The 22,224-nt window shown below is 41.7% G+C and overlaps 1 protein-coding gene across 10 annotated transcripts in view; it reads left to right on the forward strand.

Annotated features, from left to right (window-relative positions):
• The window catches only part of ppp3cb (protein phosphatase 3, catalytic subunit, beta isozyme), a 35,130-nt gene extending 13,114 nt beyond the window's left edge, over positions 1–22,016 (forward strand). For 9 of the 10 annotated variants that reach the window (XM_044364320.1, XM_044364321.1, XM_044364323.1 and 6 more), the window contains 13 exons: positions 3,084–3,284; positions 5,894–6,018; positions 7,602–7,713; positions 10,402–10,547; positions 12,074–12,213; positions 13,528–13,605; positions 15,059–15,153; positions 15,545–15,670; positions 16,582–16,659; positions 16,801–16,885; positions 17,126–17,223; positions 18,248–18,295; positions 21,357–22,016. In XM_044364320.1, the coding sequence (XP_044220255.1) occupies positions 3,084–3,284; positions 5,894–6,018; positions 7,602–7,713; positions 10,402–10,547; positions 12,074–12,213; positions 13,528–13,605; positions 15,059–15,153; positions 15,545–15,670; positions 16,582–16,659; positions 16,801–16,885; positions 17,126–17,223; positions 18,248–18,295; positions 21,357–21,535 (1,511 nt within the window). In that variant the 3' untranslated portion in view covers positions 21,536–22,016. The remainder of the gene's footprint in view (positions 1–3,083; positions 3,285–5,893; positions 6,019–7,601; positions 7,714–10,401; positions 10,548–12,073; positions 12,214–13,527; positions 13,606–15,058; positions 15,154–15,544; positions 15,671–16,581; positions 16,660–16,800; positions 16,886–17,125; positions 17,224–18,247; positions 18,296–21,356) is intronic. The other variant, XM_044364325.1, reaches the window with a different exon arrangement.
• Positions 22,017–22,224: the final 208 nt, after the last annotated feature.

Raw genomic sequence — 22,224 nt, forward strand, 5'->3', positions numbered from 1 at the left:
TTGTTTTTCTTGCTGCTTAGTAGGAGCTCAAGCCTTTTTTTTTGCCAAAAAAAAATACCAAATGTTTCTGTCAACCTTTATCATGCTAGCCTTGCTCCAAACTTATTGATGGAGTCCTTTACAAATTTAGTTAATCACAAAGGGTTTCAGCAAGAAATGACCAGAATACACAAACTAAAATGATCACAACTCTTTGATATGAGGTCAGTGCAATGTGTGTCATCATCAACCATTTTCATGAAATAAATCATCATTTGCTTTATTCATTTCCTTCTAATTTAGTTATTTTATTTAGTAAAATCCAGTCCAGGACATTGAAGTAATAAGATACACAGATGCACAGACCTTCAGATGGCCCACAAAATGGTTCAAATGTGATTATCAGTTGTACCACTGAATACATCTAATATACCGTACTTCTGATTATAAATGAGGGTGCTGTATTTAATGTAAACGCATATCTTCTGCACTAATGTTGACCTCCAAGCTTACAAATGCATTGCGCAGAGCATCTGATTCTTACAAACATTATTTTGATGAAGAAAGAGCTGAACCCAAATGTTTCATAATTTCATATCAGAATTGCTATTTTAAATGAATATGAGGGTTCTTACAACTTAACCACAGAAAGCTTTCAGTCTTCAACCTTTTCATGTGGGCTGGAGCCTCTCAAGTAATATTTGTGCGCTTAACAAACAGTCAGTCATCAGGTGTGAAAGACCTCTTTGGTTTGACTGTGTTGGATCTGAACTTCTCCTCTTTCCATTCCCTAACTGCCAAGTATAGTTTTCCCAAGTATAGTTCCTTTCCCCAAGCTCTGTGTCTCTGCTGCTCTCTACTCTCTCATACCTGCCCTACTTTCACACTGCTCTCACAATTTACGAGTTTCACACTCCTTCCCTCCTGCTTCTCCCATCTCTCTCTCTCTCTCTCTCTCTCTCTCTCTCTCTCTCTCTCTCTCTCTTTCACACACGCACCAGAAGCCTCAGTTTTACCCCAAACCAGAAATATACCTACACACATCCAGTTCATGTGTATGTGCTACCTTCGAAAGACCGCTATAGCTTCTTTTCCACTTTGCATGGAGGTTCTTGTGATTTGTACAAACATCATTACAGTTTGTTACACAGTGTGGTGCAGTAATGTAGTACAGGACAGTGCATTACCGTACAATGAAAGAAGAGGGTTTAGCTGTTGTTTCATTTTATAAATAAATATGAAGTCACACAAATACCTACATGCATGAGTCATTTTTTTCTGGCTTATGTTCTCTGACAGCCTGGGGCGCACAAACCTCTTAAAATATTAATCAGTCCTAACCTGAAAGGCAAAACTGGTTTTAACATGTGGAACTGCTGCCCTGAAGAGATGGAAAGCAGACTCCTCATCTTGGCAGCTCGTGGTGTTCTGGGATGTCTCAGCGCGCTTGTGTGTGTTGTATTCAGTCTTAAGGTGTGTAAAAGTGTGGAAGGGTTTCGCTTAATCAGACCTAAGGTGCAAGTGGAGTGTCCTTTTGTGTCTGTGTGTCACAGCAGCCTCGGGGTACCTCCAGATGTATTTTGGTTATGGTGATACAGGATGTTCAGGGGTGTCAGGATGCTTAAAGTTCTGTTCTTGTTTAGTGTGATCCAGGATTTACTACCAACAAAAAGCTTAATACAAATCCCCCTTTTTTTACATGTGAGATCCAAATGCTAGATCCTAGTCCTTTATTCTGAGAAAAGCTCAAAACCAGAGCAGGCTGTATGGTTTGTTATAAGCCATTTTAATATGAGAACATTTTAATACACCAACTTACACCTCACTTTTACACAGAAAGTGTTGATTTACGTCGATTTTAACTGATTTGATCAACATTTATCATGCTCCTCATGATGGTTTATTTAGCAACATTGGATAAATGTTGCTGATGTTTCTGTGGCGATTACATAAAACAATCTGGATCCATGTGGTTGTTGAGTTTTACTGCAAAAAAAAGAGAATAAAAGAAGAAATGTGAATATAACGTTAAAATGTAATGATGGACATCAGTGTGAATGCTCGCCGAGGAGACTGTGGCCTGTTACAGTGACAGGAAGAGAGAGAAACAGCAAGAGAGAAAGAGGAGAGAAAAACAGAAAAAAAAAAACAGAGGGGGCAAGAGGAGAGAGTGCAAAACAGAGACAAAGTGACAGAGAGTGAAAGTGTGTGTGTGTGTGTATGTGTGTGTTAGAGAGAGAGAGACAGAGAGAGAGCCAGGCCTAGTTTTTAGTATGTGATCTAGGCCATTATCTGTGTTAGCACTGGTGGGGCTCCAACAGACTCTGTGGATCCTACATAACAATACCTTTTATGAGCTTGTATGTGTGTGCGTGTGTGTACCACTGTAGGCTCACACACATATGCGATCATGCGTGTTAACGCCATTGTGCCATACATGATGTACGCATGCGCCCCTGCGCCTCTGCCTTTTGTTTCTTGCCACTGAGTTTGTGCCTGTTTGTTAAGAATGCCCGTGTATGTGTCTGCGTTTTGTCGAGTGTGTCTTCGCATGTGTGTATGTGACTCCTCACGTGCAGCTGTGCACTCTTGCTGTATCACCCCCGTCGTCAGTCAACCCCCCCTCTCCAGCAGCGCCCTGGGGGCCTTCATTATGTAAGAAAGACATTACTGCAGAACAGAGGCAGAGAGGCAGAGAGACATTACTGCAGAACAGAGGCAGGCAGCCCTGATAACTCTGGCAGCCCCTGCTTCAATACAACCCGCCTAGGCCCCCATAACTCCCTCACACACAGAGTCAAAGCCTGTAGCAGGATAATGTTGAGGATTGAGGGCTTGTAATATTTGTAGAGCTTGTCTAAGAATACAGGAAATATCAGTTAATCATGTTCTACATTATAATAAATGTTCTTCTCTTTTCTTTTGCATCAACTTCTCTCATTCTCTCTATAAACCACCTTATTTTCTACACCTCTGTGTTCAATTACTCCCTTTACATACATCCATACACCCATTCAAATGTTCCTCCTGTGCTATTTCTTAATATGGCTCAATCTCTCTTTCATATCTTCCTCTCTTTTCCATCTCCTCTCCTCCCTCCTCAGCGGTCCCCTTCCCCCTGGCCCACCGGCTGACCATGAAGGAGGTGTTTGATGCCGAGGGCCGGCCGCGGGTGGACCTGCTCAAAGCTCACCTCACCAAGGAGGGCCGGCTGGAAGAGGCCGTGGCCCTGCGCATCATCGATGAGGGCGCCGCCATCCTGCGCCAGGAGCGCACTATGTTGGACATTGAGGCGCCAGTCACAGGTATGGTATAGGGATGAGGAATCAGGGAGTGCTAAAATTTGAGGGGGAGGGTGATGAATGTAAATTAATCTGTAATTTAATCAGCGGAAAATGGTTAATAGCTGATTTAAAGCTTAACGTGATATCAGTTAAATACAGTGTGAAAAACTCCAGGCCACTCATATTAAAAAAAGCTATGTGTGTGTGTATGCGCTTGTATTCATGCTTGAGTGACAGGCGAATAGATCACACACTTGCACAGTGAGTGCACAGATAGCAACAGTCAAACAGGGAGAAAGAGAGACATGGAGAGAAATGGAGCTGCAGAGCAAAAGGCAGAAAGATCAGTAATTATGTATTAATCAGATTCCATTCGTCGATTCATTAATCTGCCATATGTATCTGCCACCCTTTTAATATGAACTGTTGTTCGGTCGCACTTCACTGAGGGAACCAATTGGCACTTATGCGCCTCACAATAGCGGGTGCTTGCTTTGGTAATATCTGCATGTATTCCCCTGCCAGGGAAATGGTATGAACCAAGGAGGAGGAGGGGGAGATTGAAATCGATGGAGAACAAAATGGAAAACAAGTTTCTGAGACGATGACAGAGAAGACAGACAAGCAGGCGGGCAGACTCAGACACTCTCCACCTATTGACACTGCTTGGTTAATGTACCTGTGTGTATCTGCCTGTGTTTGTGTGTGCGTTTATGCAAATGCGAATAATTCTGTGTGGGTTGCGTGCCCACGCAGTGTGGGAACATCGCTCGGCTTTCACAGGTACAGATCCCCGGGGACGACGACAGATAGACAGGAAGATGGAGAGACAGTCGATCATAAGCAGCTTAGTGCAGAGGTTCTCAAACCTGCTCGTTCCCAAGGAGCAACATATTGATCCCTGTTTTCAAGTTTATCCACTTCTACAGATCCTGATCCAGAAACACCCACCTGAGAGGATTTTTTGTCTTAGTTAGCTACAATTGGAAATAGTCTTTAGTTTTTAGAGATAAAACTATGGCAAAATAATGCAGATATAATGCATATACAGTGTTGAGGAGAAGTTCTGAACAGTTTAGGACTTTGACGGAGTCTCTTTTTTAAAATGCGGAAAGATAGACCAACTTGTGAACAGACAGGCAGGTGGACAGCTGACAGGCTTTTAGATGTCACACGAAGACTTCAGGGAGAATAAAGAGACAGGTCTTAGGAGGCAGACAGGTATGGCTCAATTTCACTCATGCCATTTTGGATTCCCAATTCCCTGTTCAAATTAAAGTGAATACTTTAGGAGTAGGCACAAAACCAGACATTAACATGGCAAGCAGATGGAGAGACAGACAGACGTAGCCAGTCAGACAGATGCAAAATGGCCATCGTAAAATGGCTGCAGAAGGGAACTATGACAGCAACTAAAAGTGAAAGGAGAGGCCAGACAGATGGTGAGGGAGGCGGATAGGAAGATGTACGCTGGCAGATCATACAGACAGTCCTGAAGTCTCTCAAAATATGAAGTATTCAGAATATGAAGTCTGATCTGAATTAGATCTGATAGTCCTGGATGTGAAATGGAACAAATCTGTGGAAAATGTTTGGGCCAGGAAAAGACATGAGAATATTTAAAAAGCTTATAATGATTTACAGTAAAGAAGCAAGACACCAATAATTACTTGCTGTCAAGTCTCATTATATCCTGATTGGAATAAATGTCCGCTGATGTAAATGCAGTGATGGATGCTGTATTTTGAAACTTGAAGTGCAACAGCAAATGAGAGTACCACATAGGCACAGAAATAAATAACATTTTAGACATTTTAGCCAGATGAGGAAGAGTCTACAGCCATGCTAGCAGGTATGTGAGACTGTAGGCACAGTTGTACTTTAAGCTGAATGCTAACATCAGGATGCTAACATGAGCACAATAACAATGCCCACATGATGATACTTAGCAGGTATTGTGTTTATCATGTTCACCATCTTAGCTTTGTGTGTTGGCATGCTAGCATGCTAATCAGCACTAAATACAGTAGTGGAGTTGAGGCTGATGTCATTAATTTTGCAGTTATTCAGGTGGTTACAAACCAAAGTATTGAACAAGTTAAAATTTTGTCTTGATGATGCTGCTAAATGAGAAGTTAGGGGATCACCAACGTTACAAGTCATCCCGAGGGGAACATGAGCGTGTGTACGAATTTACATCCCAATCCACCCAATAATTGTTGAAATACTTTAATCTGGAACAAAGTGGTCGACCATCAACTGACAGACATTGCCATCCATAGAGCTATGCCTACTAGCATGGATAACAACTAAATGAGAAGACCTTTTCCAGATCCTTGAGGAATCCCTTTTCTGACATGTAGGCATTTTTTAACAGGACAAAATGACTGGATTCTTCTATAAAGATCATTTTTGGCAGGTTTTTCCAAAATCTGTCATTTTGTCAGATAAATTAGTGATGTTTGTAAATCAGCAGACAGGACAGATATAGATTCAAAGCCGGCAAAATGGAGCCACTGAAGCAGGGATGGACACACATTTGTTACAGTAACTGAATTATGGAAACTGGTTATGTGACTGCAGATCTACTGTGATGATGATCTTAACACTGTTGTGTGCTGTTTCCACAGTGTGTGGAGATATCCACGGCCAGTTCTTCGACCTGATGAAGTTGTTTGAAGTGGGAGGTTCTCCTGCCAACACACGCTACCTCTTCCTAGGGGACTATGTGGACAGGGGCTACTTCAGTATTGAGGTAAGAATGGACCCACTATCTCACTACCAGTGTGCATTTTTCACAATAGCATATACCTGGCCATGTTCTCATTTTACTGGTCATGCATTCATTAAAAAACATTGTAAGTTCGCTCTATTGTGTATACAGTAAGCTTATAACTAAATCAATGTCCATTATTGCCCAGAAGTCTATTATACACTTTCCATGGTCAAGGTTTATTTCACTGTTGAGGTGTATAGTTACAACACTGTGCAGTATTTAATGTATTATAAATGTACAAAAGGTACTTGAGATTAGCACTGACGCACCAGAATGTGTTTCTGATAATGTTCATACCAAGGTGATGTAATTTCAAATTCACTGACAGGGACTTACCATTATTAAGATCAGCTTTCACCCACTGTTCAGATTTAGTGGCCTGTGTTTACCTACAGGACTATTTGGACATTTGATTCTTTACGTGAGTGCAATAAGGTAGTCTTGTGATTAAGTTGTCTGTCAGAAATGCATCACAGATGTGACTTGAATCCATAATTATACAAGCATATGGTGAACGCCTTTGTTTATTGAGCCACCGCATCATTGACATGGAGTGAGTTTGGAGGGGAGGGAGCAATATTTAGGCCACCTTCCTAACACACTTCAAGGGCACATAGACAGAGGACTTAATGTAGAGCAGGGATGCTACTGTGTAAAGGTGAGAGAACACCCTCTGATCCAGTTGTAGGGTTAACAAAGTGATAACAGTGAAAACATATTGAGTAATAGGCTGTCTGATTTTATATCTCACACACAACAACTACTGTTTTCAATTCTTTTTTTCCTGTTAATCAGCATGGTTTGATTTGGGATGATTATTTTCAAAATCCTGTTTACGTCTATCTTTAGACAAGGGTAAGAACCAATTCGCTTTCAGCTCAATTAATTTAGGCAGCGGATGGTTCATTCAGAGAGGGAATTCCTAGTAACAGCTCCATCGTGATTCTCCGTGTCACGCTTTGAATTTCCAGTTTGAGTTTAATGAGGAGAACTGAAAGTGGAATAACCTCACACAACCACTCACAAGCAATGGTGTGCTAAAGCAAACGCTGGTTTCACTGTGGTGTGTGGTTTAAAGGAACAGCTCAACATTCTGGGAAATACTATTCACTTTCTTGTAGGGAGTTGAGAGGAAGATTGATATCACTCTCACATCTGTCCATTAAATTAGAAGCTAGAGCCAGCAGATGGTTAGCATAGCTTAGCATAAAGACTAGAAGCAGGGGCAAAGAGCCAGCTTAGCTTTGTCCAAAGCTAAAAAAAAATTTTAAAAATCCACCTAGCAAGCCTACTGTGCTTGTATGACTGGACCTTACTTCCCCAAATGCCAAACTAATGCTTTAAGATAGGCAATATAATTGCATATGTTTCCTTAATAGAAGTGTATAATATAAGTAAATATGTGATTAGCTGAAATTGTTTTTACAATGCTAGCACTGATTTTTATAATGCATTATAAATGTAAACAAAATTCATTCTGAGGTTACCTCCTTTTTGACAAGTTGTGAAGCTGTTGATCTCTAATCACTTTTTATGCTTTCTCTTCCCTGGTGAACATTTAGTGTGTGTTGTACTTGTGGTCACTGAAAATCCTCTACCCAAAGACGCTCTTTCTTCTACGGGGAAACCATGAATGTAGACATCTGACAGAATATTTCACCTTCAAACAAGAATGTGAGTAGCTGTTTTCTTTTACTATTATATGCTCTTCCTCTCTTTCTACCTACCTATCCCCCCCTACATTTCTGTCGTTTTCTTTTTCACTCTTTAACCTCATCCCATCTTACTCCCTCGAGTGTTATATATTCTTTCTCTTAAAGTTATTGTACAGTTATTCGCTTGATAAATTGATGATTCCTTTGGTCTACAAAATGTCAGAAAATTGTGAAAATATCCATCTTATAGTACAAGACCAAAAGATATCAACTTTATTATCTTTGGAGACTAAGAAAACCAGTAAATATCCACATAGGGGAAGCTGGAACAGAGAATTTTTGCTTAAACACTAACTTAAGCAAAATAAATCAATTATCAGAATTGATCATTTGCTAAGCCTCTCCTCTCTCAGTTACTGTTGCTATGCCTGTCAAGTTTTTCATTCTCATATGGCATGTATGCAGTTAACAAGGCTAATAGTGGCAGCTATACCATTGAAATTCCTAGTATTTTTTGAAACAATGAGTCATTGACAATATGACAGAAGTAGACAAACACAGGCTTCTCATTTTTGCCGGAGACCATCAATTTTGCCAGCTGAAATGAGCCAATTACGGTAACATTATGCTCGATGAGTTGGTTGATGATCCATGTAGAAAACATAGAAAGAAAGAAACATCATTGGTCTTGTTTTCAGTGTTGTCCTTGTCTTATAAACATGATAAGGAAAAATGTAAGATACGACTGTTTCACCCTGTGTGGCTTCTTAGCTCACATACTTTGTCAAACGCTATTAGTGTGGTTAGTATATTTTTTTATTACACAACCTCTAGTCCTACAAAATGTAGTTAGCTAATGAACTGTTCTTTGGTCTTGGAAGTAATAGTAAGTTAAGTTTCTCCAATATATAGCAAACTAGTTAGCTGGCCATTTGCAGCTTACATTAGAGCTGATCACACACTCCATTACTCACGCTTTTGTTGTTTTTTTGTATTTTTTGGTTTTGGAAAGGCTAAAAGACACCATTCTCCAAATCCTTTATGTATGGAGTATAGCTCTTACTACAGCCTCATACACACCACTTCCCATCCCCCCAAATTCCATCACCATCCGTCCTTCCTCCGCTTCCGTTTTCTGTTACTGGCAGTTTCTTCCCGCCCTCATTTCCCACACTCCAATCCATCCCTCCTCTACTCCTTCTCTCCTTCCTCATTTCCTATTTCTCTCTCTCTGTCTATTCTCCTCCTCCAGCTTTCATCCACCTCTTCCTCCCTCCCCCAGTATCTCTCCTCCTCTCTTCCTCTCTGACTCTCTCTTCTCCCTGTGTGTTTCGGCGTTCTGTCCGAGAGTGGGTGATTAGCAGCAAATTAATTTGGCCCTTAATGATTGGCTCAGGGACTTACTCCTCTGTGTCTGATTGGCCATGGGACGATGAAGCTAATTTCCCCTGGTGCTCGTAGCGAATAGTGGTCGCCCTCAATTACCATCTGCTGTGTGTGCGAGTGTGTATGTGTGTGTGTACCACAAGTGTGTGCAAGTGCATGTACTATGACTGTCTTCATAAATGTTTGAGCGTGTCAGTGTGTGTGTGGAATGAGTTGACAACTGGTGGACTAGCAATAATGAGCTCTTGCTCCACACAAGGCAGATGGAGAGGTTGACAAACACATTCCTCACTGTCTCACACTCACACTCACACACACACACACACACACAAATGCTTGCTACTGTACACTGGTACTCCGCAATACTGGCTTTGATTTGTGTACGTGTCGTTCTCATGTCCTCAAACTCTCCCCCGTCTCCTTCCCATCCCTCTTCTCTCCTCCCTCGTCATCTCCTCTCCTTCCTCTCTCGTTCTCTCACCGCTCTTAACCTCTCCGCCTTCTCCTGTCTCCTTCTATCAATCTCTCTCCTTCTCTCTTTATGAAATTATCATTCTCCCCTTTTCTCCTCCCTCCTGTTCGCTCTCATCCAAAATCCACCCTTCTCTCTTTTTCTTCCTCTCTCTCTCTCTCTCTCTCCTCCGATCTCCTTTCAGCTATTTTAATCCTGTGATATTGTTTTGTGTCAGATTTTATTGTAACGCCCATGTGTGAAATGTACTTTAAAGATGCTGCGTGTTGGATGTCTTCATTGATATCGCTGCCAAATCAAAGGAGTTTTTTATACATCAAAAAATCTGCCTCACAGTGTTTCTCCGCTGCTTCATGCTTACCTTTGGGTCAGATTTTGTTCACTAGAAAAAGAATTACAGTCTTTGTTGCATTAATAATATACTATAATATAGAGCATTTTTCCACAAATGAACATTTCTTTTCTGAGAAGTGGCATTTTTAAATCATCTGAGAGCAGAGACACAGGTCATATGGGACTGTTGGAGAAGAGATGGCTGCATAAATTAGTAATGTGTAATGTGAAAATCCTATATGTTAAAGCTTTTACATCCAAGTGAACTAAATTATGTTTTCAGAGGAGCCGTACGAGTCTGTTTGAAGCCTTCAGACGACTGAGCTTCTTCAGATCCGTCCATGTAAAAGCTCCATGTTTGTTTGTTCTCTGCGCTCCTTGTGCAGTGTGAGACAGTGACAAGGACTGACTGTATGTTGGCAGGGATGATGGCAGTTCAAAGCATGTCAAAATGCACTTTGTCTTAAGTCTTGAAATACCTACCCCATCCCCACCCCCTCCTCTAACCACCTCCAGGTAAGATCAAGTACTCAGAGCAGGTGTACGACTCCTGCATGGAGGCGTTTGATTGCCTGCCCCTGGCAGCCCTGATGAACCAGCAGTTCTTGTGTGTGCATGGGGGGCTTTCACCAGAGATCCACACGCTGGACGACATCAAGAAGGTATAAAAAGAGGCACACACACACACGCACATACAATTTAGAGTGAACAATTCTGCTCCACAAAAGCAAAACACAATAACTACTTATTGGTCAGATTTGATGAAGACAAGAATCTGACTTTGTAGCATCTGTTTTACCATCCAAATCTCACCAAAATATTATGTCAAAGAAATGTATCATTTCAGAGAAAACAGCTTTTTAAATTTACAGTAACTACAAAACAAAGCTGACTTAAGACCAAGCCAAACTGCAGCTGTACTGGCTGTGTAGTTACTGCATTCTGGCTTTGTATGGTTGCCCAGGCTGTAGTAACTGCACTTTGGCTCGGTAAACTAGAAACTGCTGTCACACTTACTCTGCTACAGAGAGAGAACTGTGTTAATACAAAGCTAGCTGGTCTTAGCTAAAGCTAATACTACAGTCATTTATTGATTTTTCCTTAGTTGTGAATGAATAAAAAAAACTGACACCCATGTAATTCAGTTTGTTTGTCCACATGACTGTGGAAATGAGATAGTATTTAAATTCGATCACAATGGAGAAAACAGCTAAACATGCTAATGCTAACTAGCCTAGCAGATCTCAGTAGGTGCCATCGCTCATCATTTGACATGGTGTGCTTAAGTTACTTTTAAATGTAAATTAATTTAATCCGTATGTACTATGGACTGTAAATAATCAAAGTTTGTTTTCCTAAATAAACCAGTTAAAATGTTTGAAGCTAAAGACACACATGCTAAAATCTAAAGGCAGAGTGCAGTATTTTGGGGGGTGTTATGTATTTATAATAATGACCCTATAAAGGCATAAAATGAAGGAATTACAACCTTTCTAACTATTATGCAACTGGCCTGTCCATTTTTTTCTAAACTTCCCTGCTTCTGTGGTTACTGCTCTCTGCTTCTGGAGGGAAGAAGACACATTAGCAACAATATAAAATTATCACACTTCTGCTTGCTACAAAAAATAACATTGATCTAACATGTTGCAACTTATGTCGATAACAACTTTCAGTGTAAGTTTTTATACGATGTGTTGCATATTCAGAGGTTTCATAAGAAACAAATACCAGTGAATGAGACCCACTCACACACTGTATGTATAGAGTTCACAGTAATACAGGATACAAAGGCACACACATGAACACACAGACATGAGAACACACACTTCCTCATCTAATGGCAGTGTTTCCATGGTGAATCTGCTGGTGTGACATCTTCTCCCTCCTATGTGGTTAGGGTTGCCATGGAGATGCTCTGACAGTATGTTTGTGTGTGTGTGTGTGTGTGTGTGTGTGTGTGTGTGTGTGTGTGTGTGTGTGTGTGTGCGTGTGTGTGTTTACACTATGTGTTTGCTTTTCTTTCTCCTCTGATACTATAGGTACTGGTGCATTTGTGTGTGTGTGTGTGGTTTACATCACTTTTTTAAAATGTTGTGTTTCTTTGTGTCTATTTCTGTGTGTGATGGAGCATTTGTGTTTATATTTTTGTGTATTTCTGTGTGTGTGTGTGTGTTGTATGTCCTAGTTGGACCGGTTCAAGGAGCCCCCAGCGTTTGGGCCCATGTGCGACCTGTTGTGGGCAGACCCCCTGGAAGACTTTGGCAACGAGAAGACCCAGGAGTACTTTGGCCATAACACAGTCAGAGGCTGCTCCTATTTCTACAGGTACAGGGCCGCACAGTCTGTGACAGAATTACTCCTCACATTGTCCACGTTGACACCAACATAAAGAAATATTGCATAAGAGTCCTGACAGTTTATTTTGGACTCCAGTGTGAGTGAATATAGTCTGGTAGCCTTGACGCAATAGATCCCTGTGCTGATGAAGCTCAGAGATATGAACTAACCTGATATCCAAGCAAGCCAGAGTGAATGCAATATTCTGGTATAAAAATACACATTGGGAGCAATATTTTTTAAATTAACAGCTGACAGATGCAGCCACACATAAGACTGACCCTCGCATGTGTTCCTGTGTGCCTTGTGTTAGGCTTATTCGATATGTTTGAATGATCTCGGCGCCTTGTGATCGCCTGCCAGCAGCGAGATGTGACTTTCATCTACAAATCATAAATCTAATAAGTTTAAGGTGGACTTCAGGCTATTGGTTTGGGATGCTGGTGATGAGAAGAGAGAGAGAGATGTCTCCTGTATGGCTACACCACATCCAAGATCCAATAACAGTCACTGGGATTTGTGCAAGAGACTGAAAATCTTGGCCAGTTTACACACACACACACACACACACATTGAGTATAAGAGCAAACACATAACCACAGCACATTCACAAACAGATACACACAGTTAGGTTTCAGCATGAAACGATATCCCACAATCCCCAGGGAGACTGCACGGTTCTGTTGCTATGACGACTGGCTACTCCTGCCAGATATGGAGTGATATTAAGATACAGTGAGAGAAAGAAGGAGAGCAACATAGGAGGAGGGTGGCTGTGGTGATAGTGGTGGTGGTGGTGGGGATGGAAGATGAAAGATAGAAAAAAAAATAAATAAAAATGGAGGAATGTAAAGACAGGAGCGGAAGCTGAAAGACAGACGGGGCGTCGGAGCGTTCGCACTCTACATTTGTAGAAGTCGGTGTTGTGACATGTTGTCTGTGGTCGAACACAGTGATTTTCCTTGTTGAGCAGACACAGCATCAATCGACCAACCAGAGTACACTCGGCCCCCACAGCACTGAGGCGGCCTTAAACCCTGCTCAGGTCTGCCTGAGCTCACTGATGCCCCCTGCTGGTCTCAGTCAGACATGACATGAGAAAACAAGAGGCCTACTCATCTCCCACTAGCAGACTCTAAATACTTCCATCTGTTTTGTGGTGTACTTGCTTTAATAACATGACATGTTTGTTATGCGAAGCGGTTTTTACTGGATCTTTTGGATATTTTTTTTCCCATTGTCCCAGTTCGGATGCGTTTACTTGTTGTTACTCCTTCTCTCTTTCTGTCTCTTTTCTTCCAGTTACCCAGCAGTTTGTGAGTTTTTACAGACCAACAACCTGCTGTCAATCATCAGAGCGCATGAAGCACAGGATGCTGGGTAAGCTTTACTGACTGACTGGCACGCCTCAGTCCTTCTTTCAGCATTTAATTTAATGGTTTACTGTTCCTTGACATTTCATGTGCCGCGCTGTTATTTTTCTTTTGTCAGGGAATTGGCACATTATTCCTTCTGTTACCCTAATATCATTATTATTAGCATTGTAGTTAGCATAGTTAGAGTTTGTTATCAAAGACTGTCTGACTGAGGAGCACCAACAGCAGTAACAGTAACTAACTCATCTCTTGAAAACAGTGCAGTAAGATGGAAGGTTATAATAAAATAGTGGCTTTTCTGACCCACAAATCCATTCCTGGCATCTGTTATCTGTGAAAATCCTCTAAATATAATGCAGCATTTCAGGCAGTGCTGCTCTGGTTTGTGCTGTTTGTGAACCCATTAGCAACATTTTGTCTGTCATGCAGCTGGGCAGTTTGGGTAACGGTCCATGAATCTTGTCCTGGTCTAAAGAAGTTATATTTTAGTAGGTTCTGCCTTTGTACCTGTGAGTAGAAGTTATTCTATAGATGATGTTTAAAATGGTTTTTACACTTTTATACATTAGGATAATCAAGCAAAGTGACTTCCTACAATAAAATAATTTTAAGTTGATCATAAAGTTCAGTTACTCTTTATATTAGTCTTTGCCTGTTTGAAAACATAACCATATAAAAGACTGTAGTGTGGACTGTGTGTAGCAGGCAGCCAATCAGGAGCCTGTTTGATACTGAGTCATTAGTTAACCTTGATTCGATTGGCTCATGGTCAGACACAGTATACGGTGGTCAGCTATGGACAAAGTTTTCAAACAGGCAAAGACTAAAATAAAGAGTATGTGCTGATGATGAATTACTTATTGATTAGGTATTAGCATGTGTTTATGCCACACAGGGAGAAGCTGCACTGAACACTGACAATAATACTGCAATACAAGACAAAATGAAAATCACTGTAATAAGAAAACAGCCAACACATTCTGCTAGACACCTGGATTATCTTTTAATAATAAATAAACTAGAGTCTTAATTAGCAATCCTCTAGGGACCCTGCTAGAACAGGCTGCTTTTGTGCTTTGTTTGTGGGCACTAATGAATTGTGTGTGCTTGCTTGTATGCATTTGCATACCTGATCTCAGCTCTTTGTGTACATAAAACAAACTGCACCCACACTTGTTTTTACTATGACTAGGTCTCTAGATCTGGGCCTTAAAAACAAAATGTTATGAAGTTTCAGCGCCCTGCTCAATGGTACTTTTACCTTACCTTGATCTCCCCTGCCGTGCCAAGGATTCTGTTCCCCCTATATGTTTTTAAACGTGTGGCTGTCTCGCCTTCAGCCAGTTCCTCTCTGATTTAAAGACTTCTGAAGCAAATCCTCAGTTTTCATCCACATTGTGGTGTTTTGTTTGAGTCGCTGTAACGTAGACGGCTTGTTTGTCTCTCTCTTTCCTCAGGTACCGTATGTACAGGAAGAGTCAGACTACAGGTTTCCCCTCCCTCATCACCATCTTCTCTGCTCCAAACTACCTGGATGTCTACAATAACAAAGGTCTGACACACATGCACACACACTGGCATAGATCATTTATACACACATAGTGAAGCATGAGCACTCCTGTGCAATTATTGTAGACTGAACAGTATGTTATTCCTCATGCAAGACTGAACGTTACATAACATGTGAAACAGCTGATGATGAACTTGTTATATATTAATAACTACACACTGAATGTAGGTAGTAGATATTTTCAAACCAAATAATGTTCTTCTCAGTATGACCCCAATAAATTAACTTATTTTGCAGATTTGTTTTACAAAATGTAATCATGTACCATATTGGGAATACTGTCTGACAAAAGTCATATCAGCTGACACAATAAAACACCAACTAACTGAATACTAATTAAAAGACTAATGTACGTGTGTGTGTGTGTGTCCAGCGGCGGTGCTGAAATATGAGAACAACGTGATGAACATCCGTCAGTTTAACTGTTCTCCTCATCCCTACTGGCTGCCCAACTTCATGGACGTCTTCACCTGGTCGCTGCCTTTCGTGGGAGAAAAAGGTATCTCACACACACACACACACACACACACACACACACACACACACACTCACATATCCTTCTTCTTGGAGTCTCACACATACGATACTATTATAGAGTTTTTGGAGAATCCTCTCCTAGACTTGAGCTGAAATGCTGGTTTATTACAGGTCAGTTTAAATGATTTAATCGCTGAATCTAAATCTGAGCTGTTTGGGGTTTGTTGGCTTTCAGGCTCGAACTCGGACGGATCACCAGGTTTTAAAGGGCCTCAAGAATGATAAATCCTGCTTTTGGGGCTGACATGATTTTGTGCAACATGCTTGATTTAAACTGACTCTGGTCAGACTTGTGTAGCCTGAAGCAGTAAAGGCAAAAAACTATAAACTTCACTCTTGATAAGCTGCTTTACAGTTTCATTTGGAGGCATAAATCTCACATAAAGCACTATAAAATAGCAGCTTTCCTGGCTCAGTTCACTCTTGTGCAATAAATTGAAACAATGAAGTCTGACGCAAAAATATAAGTCATCTTTGTAATATCACTCTAAGTTATATTTGTGATACATTTGTATGAACTGTAGCTTCTGGATCATCTATGAACATAAAACAGAAGAAGTATTGTGCAGTGAACTTTTCTGATAAAGGTGCAAATGGTTTTTGTTAGATTGAAGTTGATAGCATGTGATCCTTCTACTCTGTCTTCATCCTGTCATGTACCTTGAACACCTTTAGATCCCTTTCATACACTTAATATTGCTCTGATATCACTTTTGAAAACGCGTTGTCTGAATACAGCTATTATATCAGCTTAAAAAAAGTGGACAACCCTTACTTACAGGATTAGAGACTGGTGGGTAGCCGGAGCTTAGTCGGATTTGTCCTTCGCTACGTCCCTGGTTAAGTACGGTTGTGTCTCTATTTGCCCTGCAGTGACTGAAATGCTGGTCAATGTCCTGAGTATCTGCTCCGACGACGAACTCATGAACGATGGCGAGGAGATCTTCGATGGTAAGGAACACTAAACGCTGACATTAAAGCGGTGTGATGCAACCCCACGCAAGTGTGAATAAATAAATAACTGAAATATATTCAGGAATTTTACGATGATACTACAAGAAATCGCATCGTTTGTACTTGACTCTCTCACAGCCAGCGCAGCAGCAGCCAGGAAAGAGGTGATCAAGAACAAAATCCGAGCCATTGGGAAGATGGCCAAAATGTTCTCGGTTCTACGGTGGGTCGAGTTCTGATTATTCTACAGACGTTCATCATCAGTCACCAGATTGTTGCTTTCTTTAACTCACATTCTGAGTCGAGTGTTTTAACCAGCAAGGGTGTTTTTGTGAGTTTGCAGGTGCACAGTGTGGGGAAGTGTGTAATTCTCTGTAATTCTCTATTTATCACCTGCTTTCTCTTTCTATCCACACACACACACCTGTCACAAACACGTATACTGTGTCTGTCCGTCTCTCAGGGAGGAGAGTGAGAACGTGTTGACCCTGAAGGGACTGACCCCTACAGGCATGCTGCCAAGCGGAGTGCTGTCTGGGGGCAAACAGACCCTGCAGAGCGGTGAGTGTTTTACTCGCCCACACACAAACACACTCTCAAACTTAACCCTGAACACACAAACACATAGAAAAACACCCACAAGTACACGCAGACCACCCTCAGGTTCCTTCCTGCCTTCTTTCCTCTTCTCCTCTTCAACTGCTGTTTATCTACTCTCATCCCTTCTGCCTAACTCACTCTCTCCACCTCACCTCACCGGCGCTGAGGATACTAACAGCCTGCTGGTTGTGTGTCTGTGTATGAGTATGTGTGAGAGAGAGAGAGAAAGACAGAAAGAGACAGAAAGTAAGGAGTAGCAGCATAAAGAGATAGACACCTCCAGACAGACTGCAACAGAGAAGGACAGCCACAGAGTGTGTGTGCGTGTGTGTGAGAGAGAGAGCGAGAGGGAGCGAGAGAGCTAACACCAGCTACTGCTAACACCAGGTGCCCTCTAACCTGCGATGGCCTCAGTGCTGCTCTGAGGGCTTCACATGAATTAAGCCTGAAACATGCTTTTGAGTTTACAAATCTGGAGGTGTCTTGTGTAGCCCTTCGTATCGGTGTTTTGCAGTAGAAGACGTGTTGCATTTACCAAACCAGAACGTGTAGAGTAGGTCTTACAATGATCTGAAGAGAGGTCACCTCACTGCAAGCCGCACATCGATCTGCTACAATTTCCATCTGTGTGATTTTGTGATTAGATTCGACTTGCTGGTTGCTGGACTTGATAACCTTTTCCTCTCAACCAACCAGTATTTTTTAAATACCTACATATAAGTGCAACACATAACTGAGATTTTGATGACTGTGTGTACATCAACTCCTCGACAAGCCTCCGCGAGCAATGGTTACCCATAATCCCCATCTTTGCGTTCTTAACCAAAGACACATATCTGCACAGAAGCATGTTTCAGCCTTCACTCCTTTCTTCTTCTCCTCTTTCTTTCTTTGTACTTCACCTCCTCTCTCGGACTCTGTCATCTCCTCTCTCTTCCTGTCCTCCTCTCTTTCTCTTCTTCTTTTATGTTTGACCATCCTTCAGCTACCATTGAGGCCATAGAAGCCATCGAGACAGTTAAGGATGCTGAAGGTAAAACCCCCACTCATTTCACTGTGCGTGTGCGTGTGTGTGTGCGTGTGTGTGTGTGTGTGTGTGTGTGTGTGTGTGTGTGTGTAGCATGGCTGCGCTCTCAGCCACCCATGCTCATAAGGTCATAGATTTTTTTTTACCCACGATGCACTGAGCTCTTCTAACCGCATCAGTGCTCACCACAAAGCCTAAAACCGCTGCACGCTGAAGCCGCCACATTAAAACACACTCACATGCAAATATAGACACACTCTTCTCTTTCCTTTTCTTGGGAAACAGGAAACACAACTACACCCTCTCTCCCAACACATACACACAAACATTTATTTACATCTTATTCAGATGTAACACACACTGCACATCACACACTGTGTTTTCACACACACACACACACACACACAAGAAGAGCGGGGCTGTAGGTGGGAGTGGGTGTTGTGAAGGGGGACGGGGGCACTCGGGCCTCGTATCGTCTGCAGTGTGTTAGTCTTTCTTTTTATATTCCGTAGGTGCTGTAGTTCTGTAGAAGATGAACATGCAATCAATCTGTTTCTCTACAAGCGACGGCAGAACAGCAGAAATATATATTTGTATTCATTTTACAAACCAATCCCCAAAAACTTTGTGTTCGGTAGAATATTCTAAACTCAAGATCTCGCTTTTCACTGACCTTTTGATCATATCCCATGGTCTTCGCCCACAAATGGTCACATGACCAAAGCACAGAGCTTCAGTCACATGATAACAGGTTATGCGATCTAGGTCTCTTTGTACTGTACTTGGTCATGTGACGACAGCTGAGTAAGTTCCATTTGCTGGAGAAGACAGTAGGATGTGGTTGAAGTCTGTGGAAAGCTAAGTAAGTTAACCTTGAGTGTAAAATATTTCACCACAGATATGGTTTCTCATGGTTAAGAACTTCAGTGTAAGGAAAAAGAAGATCAATTTGGCATGTGTGCACATTTCATGCACATTTCATGGAAAGAGGTTTCAGCCGCCCAAAAAAATTTAAACTGAACGGCTGAAAGAAGCCGGGACGGGTCTGCCAGGTTCTTGCTGTGCTTCTGAACAGATTGTGCTCATGGTTTTTGTGTTTAGTATACTGTATTTTGTGCAGGCTTATAGATTACGCCACGCTTTACTTAACTGTAGTCTTCTGTGTATTATTGTCTATAGCTTACCTGAACTAGAGTCCATAATTTGTTTAAGCAAATAAATTATGGACATCTCTCGTGTGTTTTTTTTCTGTTATGTAATTTGACTTGTTAGCTGGGTGTAAGCTGTGTAACACAGTGGCATATTGTACTTGTGAGTAGCTGCATGCATGCAAAGGTAACGTGACAGTAGCCGTTGTTCAAAAGTGGCGCTGATCTGTCCAGACAGACCTCCTGAACAGCACAGGAGCATCTGTTGACACAGAGAGTGCAATTCAGCTGATCTCACAACTTCAAGTTGTGGGATTCGTGTTTGTTTTAGTGAAATTAGTTTTGATAACAAACACCATCAGATGTGATGGCTCTAATTGTCCCCTGACACATGACACAGAAATTCATTACTCCACTTCAGTAAACCTGGGAAACTCAAAAAAGACAGATTTAAAAAAAGAAAAGAAAGAATGGTCAAAGTTGAAGCAGTAGAAGCCGAGACATCATGATTTTTGTTTCCTAGTTTGGAGTTTTAGTTTCAGGCTCCAAAAATGCTGGATTTCCTATAATGTAACCAGTAACATCTTTTTTGTTTTTGCTTTCTGTTAAATGGAATAGTTGTACATTTTGTATGTTGTTTATTTAATCCAAACAGAAGCAGAGAAGTAAAAATAACTTGTTGTTTTTATGGGGGAGAGATGTGTGCTGGAACTATTTCTTGGCAAAGACCAGTGACTTCTTTAAGTCTTTTTGTTGTTTTGTTATCATGAAGTTGCCAGCAGAGAGAAAAGGTCACTGCGCCGGGCCAAGAAGTAGTTCCAGCACACAACTCCCTTTAAAACAACAAACTGTCTGTATACAACATTTAAAGTTTTTAGGACAGCGCCAGGTTAACTTCTCATATAACTCTCGCCAAGAAAGAGAATAAGGGTTTTACCGAAAATGTCAAACTTCCTTTATAAATTTGAATTCTCCAAGCCCAAGCCGAGGTAACCCTGATGACATCATCCCCATGACTAGTACTGAGCTGCATGTGTAAAATCAATGGAGCGCCCCTTTAAGAAAGAACTTTGTGTGCAACGGCACATTATTTAATTGAACACACTGAGAAAGAGGAATAGTTGCAAATCTGTGTCAAGTTCATTATCTCAAAAAAACTGACAAATTTGATCAAATGTAGCCAAACCTATAATGTGAACAAATTAGTCATGAACTTCAAAAATTGGCAAGCTCAGACAAAAGGAGAGCCTGACACCTTTCCTTTGAATATTTGTTCATAGACGACTTCAGTTTAGGATTAAGTGGTAACTCTTTAAACAGTTGGCTTCCTGTCAAAAACTCATCACGCATTCAAAACACATTTTAATGACTTATGAACGACCGCTTCTGTGCAGCTGTGCTTTGTTCCATAGCAGGTGTCTACTGATCTAGGATCAATGGCCAGGTCGCACTGACTGTTACGTTCACTGTGAGCCAGAGGTCGAGCTAATCCTAGCTCAGCGTTCAGACAACAGATGAACACTGGCTGATGTGTGTGGATATTGGTTTAAGAACCCTGTTGATGTGAATATATGACAGAACCTTGTTTATCCAAACCCAAAGCTAAAGGGAGCAAAATCCGGATCAAAATTATTACAATGTCCTTACCGGTGCGCTCAAATGAAAGTATTAAAAGGTGAAATACAGTTCAAGACACACACTGAATGCTTTGTAAAAGTGTGCTCTATCTCATTTCATAAATGAATAAAATGTGGTTTGGAATTTCAATCCATTTCAGTGCTCTGAATATTTCCTTCAAGCCTCCAGGGATTTGGATACACAAGATTCTACTAAATGTCTTGTTAAATATTAACTCTGCGTGCACGTATGTATGTTTGTGTGTCTTGCGTGTGTGGGTGCGTGGCCGCTTGTCTCCGCAGCCATCCGAGGCTTCTCCCCGCAGCATCGGATCAGCAGCTTCGAGGAGGCCAAAGGTCTGGACCGGATCAACGAGAGGATGCCACCGCGGCGCGACGCCGTCAACAGCGTGGGCCTGTCGATGGGCCGCATGAACATGGGAGAGCCCAATGGGACCGACAGCAACAGCAATATACAGTGATGGACATCCGCTCCCACATGCCCAGACACATACCTGCAGTTACAACACTGATATGGTACCATATTTATAGATACCTGTACATAGGCATATATACACAAGAAAAACGCATCTCACACACACACAAAAAGTATTTCATACATTAAATAGGCTTCACACACAGGCAATCACACAAACACACACACACAAACACACACACAGACATGATTATCTACCCTCTTCCCGTTGCCCTCAGCTGTATGTAAAGGCATGAGCATACCCGGACTTTTCCACCAAAAGGCTGAGTCTCTTCACTGAACCGATCAACCCTATTTAGAGAACTACAACTCCCATGTACCTGCACAACAACAGGAAAGAAACTACAAAAATCATGCCCCATGCAAAACAGGAGGAGCTGCTGTTCACCGTGTATGTTGGGGATCACCAGTGGGTTGACAGTGTCAGCATGATGTGGCCGTGTCGGTGGAATGTGTTGTGTCGGGCAGGGCGGGCGGGGTCAAGTGTTTGCACGGGGTGGGGGTTGTGAGGGGGGGGACGGGGTGCATTAAAGATATGTATGCTTCTTTTTCCTGTTTGCATCCAAAAACAGGAAGTGGAACCAAACTTTGCGATAGATTGATTTTATAGGGTTGTGGATATGCCTGCCTGCGTGCGTGCACATGCTTCAACATGTAAATGTCCGTGCGGTTATA

The sequence above is a fragment of the Thunnus albacares genome, chromosome 10 (assembly GCF_914725855.1).
Source record: "Thunnus albacares chromosome 10, fThuAlb1.1, whole genome shotgun sequence".
In the NCBI taxonomy this organism is placed as follows: Eukaryota; Metazoa; Chordata; class Actinopteri; order Scombriformes; family Scombridae; genus Thunnus; species Thunnus albacares.